The 5,672-nt window shown below is 44.0% G+C and overlaps 1 protein-coding gene across 1 annotated transcript in view; it reads left to right on the top strand.

Annotated features, from left to right (window-relative positions):
• Positions 1-329: 329 nt before the first annotated feature.
• The window catches only part of LOC111967380 (myozenin-2-like), a 14,804-nt gene continuing 9,461 nt past the window's right edge, over positions 330-5,672 (top strand). The window contains exons 1-4 of the mRNA XM_023992353.2: positions 330-526; positions 1,180-1,264; positions 3,058-3,215; positions 4,230-4,380. Coding sequence (XP_023848121.1) covers positions 1,189-1,264; positions 3,058-3,215; positions 4,230-4,380 — 385 coding nt within the window. The 5' untranslated portion in view covers positions 330-526; positions 1,180-1,188. The remainder of the gene's footprint in view (positions 527-1,179; positions 1,265-3,057; positions 3,216-4,229; positions 4,381-5,672) is intronic.

A 5,672-nucleotide genomic window follows, 5' to 3' on the forward strand; every position in this document is an offset into this window, starting at 1 on the left:
CACACACACAACAAACACACACACACACACACACACACACACACACAACACACACACACACACACCACACACACACAACACACACACACACAACACACACACACACACACACACACACACACAACACACCACACGCACACACACACACACACACACACACACACACACACACACACACACACATCACGGGGATCAGATTTTTATTATCATGGACATAAGAGGGCAGAGATGTAGATTCCTTAACCTTACCCCTACTCCCCCTCTCATCCCTACAACCCCATCTACTTACACCACCCCCTCCCATCCAGCCCCTCGCCCTGGCTCTCTCACCCCTCACATCTGCTATAACCCAGTGAGGTAAGCACCGAGGGATCACTGGTATACAAACTGTTGCCTGGCAGATCAGAAGCGTCAGAGTGGGATAGGGAAGCATCCCGGATTCAGGAGGATAAACCACACAGCGATATACTCACCTCATTCACATCACCTCTACTGCTGAACCTGTGAGAGGAGACAGGCGAGACAGGTAAGACTGAATCCACAGCCAGCAGGATCTGCTGTTGAGCTATGAATCCTACAAGGTTTTATACCAACTTGGCTGTGGCCACGCACATTGTTGGGTGAAGATTTACATTACCAGGGTGTTACTACCTCTGCTGTTCACACATCTCATTGGTTTATCTAAGGTAGCAGCTAAGCGTGGGGGGATAGGCGTGGGGTTAATGTCTGGAAACATACTGGCATCTCAATGTGATGTTGCCAGGAAGATCAGGATCCCAGAAAACAAGCTCATCTCAATGTGATGTTCAGAGTTCAGGATCCCAGAAAACAAGCTCATCTCAATGTGATGTTCAGAGTTCAGGATCCCAGAAAACAAGCTCATCTCCAAGGGACTTTCTAAATAAGATGGAGAGAATATATTACGCTCAAACAACATATTAATGAGTTCTATTCATGTTTACATACATGACAGATTGTTCTTTTTTATCTGTTAAAATGATACTATGATTCATTCATGTGTATGTGCATGTTTTTGTGTTTGAGTGACAAACTGTTTCCTAATCTACAGTAGCCTACTGATCTTGTAAAATATTTAAATGGTGAATTTGAGCAAGTGGGTTTCTAAACCAGTTCCCAACCTCTCTTAATCCATCCACATCACCACCTGTCCCCCACCAGAGGAAGATAATGCAATCAGCTTATGATGACCTGGCCAAGCAGAGGATGCAGCAGTCCAAGGCTTTGTGTTCAGAGRCCGGGCGAGGTAAGAACTTAGAGATACAGTGGGGTCCAAAATGATTGACCCCTTGATAAAAAATGAACATGATGAAGAGTGACAAAGTTACATAGGGTCAAATATCATACCCCCAAGACATGCTAACCTCTCTCCATTACCAATAACAGGGGACGTTATGCATCCAACAAGTGTGTAGTCATTGCATGCTAGGAATATGGGACCAAATGCTAGACTTTTGACTACTTTATTCATAAAAACTTTAGGGGTGGCAATAATTTTGACCCATACCATTTTGAGATTAATTTTGTATTTCTTGTAACACTAAATCTCTGTCTTTGAGCAATTATATTAGCATAAAATAATATAATTTCCCATTTTTTTCAGCATACAATATAGCTCAATATTTTTAATATTTATTTTATACAGTCATTATTACTCACCTTTATCAAGGGTGTCAATAATTTGGGACCCCACTGTATATTAAATTACTATTCTATTTAATTCTATGGGACATTCAACTGAATATACTTCATTGACCTCCCGAGAGGGAAATAAGCTATGAGAACAGAGGAGTTTGAATGTCTGTCAGCCTAGAGATGGAATTGAATACATTTGATTGAATTTCAGAGGTGGGACATTAGTTTTGATACCAGTAGCAAACCGTTCAGACACACAGGCATAGGATATACTGTAGAATGGAAATTAATCACACGTTTTAACACTAACTTAGATATATGTTAAGAAATGATTACTCACTTAGCTACATATTTTGACATGTTATTACTCACACTTGTAAGTATAGATTAATATAGGCTGGATTGACTCTGTCATCACAGGTCTGGTCTTCATCGGTAGTGTAGTAAAGCATCAAAGCATTCTCCTCAGCTAAGAGCATGCCTGAACTCAAGAAGTATACTGTAGAACTCTGGAGTTAGAAGTCTCAGAGGGCTGAACATTCCACAAGGGGCATTCCGCCTGGGTCTGTTGGTTTTCCGATGGTCTTAGCCAGTTACAGGCGTTGGCATCAGACCCATCGGACTCAGCATAATGTGATCGACCCCCGGCTGGTGGGTTTTATACAGGCCCGTCAAAAGGCAACTCCTGTCGACAACGCACCTGGCATAAGGCAGGAATTCACATAACCCTTTACTGAGAGAGTGAGAGGAGAGTGAGAGGAAAGAGAGGGAGAGACAGAGTTCCTATACGAGCTGCTTCTTCCAAACATCCTATTTATATACTGAACACTGCACCACAACAAACATTACACACCCTTCTACTCTCAGGGGTATTCCAAAGTTGCAATAGAGTAGTACTGTGATACATTTGGCCATAGTAGTAAACTCAACACTAGGCTTGTGGATTAGTGATGATATGATAGTTGAAGTTATGATTTTGGTCGGGTCAGTTGATCCAATGAATTGTTTGGAGCTGAGAGTAAGAATAGACCTTAAAATCCCACATACAGAACACTACAGGGAGCATGAGTCCTGAGGCAACCCTTGTTGCTGGGGGAAGCCGGGTTCTCTCTCTCTGTTGCGTCATCCACTGGGTTTCTCTGACTGACACGGGCCAGCAGGTGGAGGTGCCATTGTACCAGTCAAACGGATAAATCAGATTCTATTCTCAGATCYGAGTCTGTGTCGCTGTCAGTGTCTTGGTCTCTGTAAGCATCTGTCTGTTTGTGTCTGTCAGTTCATGTCTTCCCCTGATTAATTATTTAGAGGCAAATGGGATGAGTTACCATACAATGGAAARCACTTTGAGACCTAGTGAAAGTCATATATAATACTCTTTATTCTGTGCTTTTGTGTGTGTACCAGGAGGTCTGAACTTAGGGAAGAAGATCAGTATACCCAAGGATGTGATGATGGAAGAGTTGAACCTTCAGTCCAACCGTGGCTCCCGCATGTTCCAGGAGAGACTGAAGAGGGTGGAGAGGTTCACTCTGGAGAACCAAGTCAACAACTTATACAGCAATGTAAGAACACACACMCATACACACACACACAGCCCTGCATCTCTCCGCTAGATGCCATGCCATTTCAATGCAGAACAGAATGTTCAATCAATGTTCAAAGACATTCTATTTCTATAGAAAAACAACAAGGCCATACTGTAGACCAGTGGAGGCTGCTGAGGGAAGAAAGGCTCATAATAATGGCTGGAACGGAGCCAATGGAATGGCATTAAACCATGTGTTTGATGTATTTGATGCCATTCCACCTACTCCGCTCAAACCATTACCACAAGCCAGGCCCCCCCCTAATTAAGGTGCCACCAACTTCCTGTGGTAGAGACATGTCCAGTGAGATATCCTGATAGACCCGCAGACCTGTCTCCCTGACGTACAGTACAGCAGCTTGCTAGCCTGTTAGACCTGTCTGCCTCATGTGCAATATAGCAGCTTGTTAACCTGTTAGACCCCAGACCTGTCTTCCTGACATGCAGTATAGCCGCTTTTTAGCCTGTTAGACCCACAGACCTGTCTCCCTGACGTGCAGTATAGCAGCTTGTTAGCCTGTTAGACCTGTCTTCCTGACATGCAGTATAGCAACTTGTTAGCCTGTTAGACCCGCAGACCTGTCTCCCTGACGTGCGGTATAGCAGCTTGTTAGCCTGTTAGACCCGCAGACCTGTCTCCCTGACGTGCGGTATAGCAGCTTGTTAGCCTGTTGGATTTATGACTCAGCTGTGTTTGATGAGGCAGGGACACCTTGGCTTGTCCCCGCTCACGGTTCCTTTGAGGATGACAACTTGGACAAGGTTATTGGAACAAATAAGAAACATTGGTCAAATGACCGATGGACAAACATTCCCATGACAATGCATCTAGTAGGTCAGCTGCTAGGCATAGACCAATAAGAGCAAGTAGACTGAACAGTGTTACACCTGCCATCCATGTACAGCTTTCACACAATGTACACAACAGGAAATAGTAGAGATACAGAGTTGACATGGCGCTAACACAGAAAATGATTGTGTCCCTGTCCAGGGCCTTCCAGAGCCCATGCCTTCCCAGACAGTAGAAGAGCCCCAGGGGGGGAAGGAGAACCAGGCATATATGATGCCTGGCAAACACAGCCTGATCACCACCCTACAGAAAACTGTTGCCAAGAAGGGCAGCCCCAATGCCATCGCCCCAGGTAGCTGGCAACACTGGAGGGGAGCGGTTGGCAGAGGTTGACAGGGGGGATTAGTAAACAGGACTAGGTCACCTCTAAATCAGAGATTGACAAGAGCGATTAATTAGTTACCAGGACTAGGTCACCTCTAATTCAGAGATTAACAGGGGGGATTAGTAAACAGCACTAGGTCTTCTCTAATTCAGAGATTGACAAAACTGATTCATTAGTAAACAGGACTAGGTCACCTCTAATTCAGAGGTTGACAGGGGGATTAGTAAACAGGACTAGGTCACCTCTAATTCACAGGTTGACAGGAGGGATTAGTTAACAGGACTAGGTCACCTCTAATTAAGATATTGACAGGAAGGATTAGTTAATAGGACTAGGTCACCTCTAATTCAGAGGTTGACAGGAGGGTAAATTAATAGGATTCCTAGGTACCTTCTTCTAATTCAGAGGTTGGCAGGAGAGATAAGTTAAAAGGACCTGGATCACCTCTAAAGTTCAGAGGTTGAGCAGGGGGGAATTAGAAACAGAAAGGCTAGGTCAGCCGTCCTAATTCAGAGGTTGAGAGGAAGGATTAGTAAAATCAGAGACAGGTCATCCCTAAATTTAAGAGAGTTGAGGAGAAGGATTAGTAAACGGCAGAACTAGTCACGCTTGCCCTAATCTCAGGTTGAGAGGAAGGATTAGTTAATACAGAACTAGGTCACCGCCTAATTCAGGAGGTTGAGAGGAAGGATTAGTAAACAGAACTAGGGTCACCAGCCTAATTCAGGAGGGTTGAGAGAAGGATTACGTAAACACAGAACTAGGCACCCCTAATTCAGAGGTTGAGGGAAGGATTAGTAAACATAAGAACTAGGTCACCCATAATTGCAGCAGGTTGAGAGGGAAGGATTGAGTAAACAGAACTAGGTCCCCCTAATTTCAGAAGGTTGGAATGATGGGCGCCAGTTTAAATTTCAGATGACTTTTGAGTTACAAAAATTATAAACGTTGACTTCGGGGTGAAATATCCTTTTAAATTTCCATTTACCACCCATGTGGGTATATCAGAACAACTGCTATAGGAGTATGCAGGAAGGACAATGTGAGGCAACTCTTTTGATTGAAAGTTTGTTTATAAAGCAGTATTTGAGAATATCTGATAACATTCTGGCTGCTAGTGTTCAGTAAATCAGGGTAACCATGTCCTGACCTGACACTAGGTTAGTCAGGGAAACCATGTCCTGACCTGACACTAGGTTAGTCAGGGTAACCATGTCCTGACCTGACACTAGGTTAGTCAGGGTAACCATGTCCTGACC

This window comes from Salvelinus sp. IW2-2015, linkage group LG8 (assembly GCF_002910315.2).
Source record: "Salvelinus sp. IW2-2015 linkage group LG8, ASM291031v2, whole genome shotgun sequence".
NCBI classification, from domain to species: domain Eukaryota; kingdom Metazoa; phylum Chordata; class Actinopteri; order Salmoniformes; family Salmonidae; genus Salvelinus; species Salvelinus sp. IW2-2015.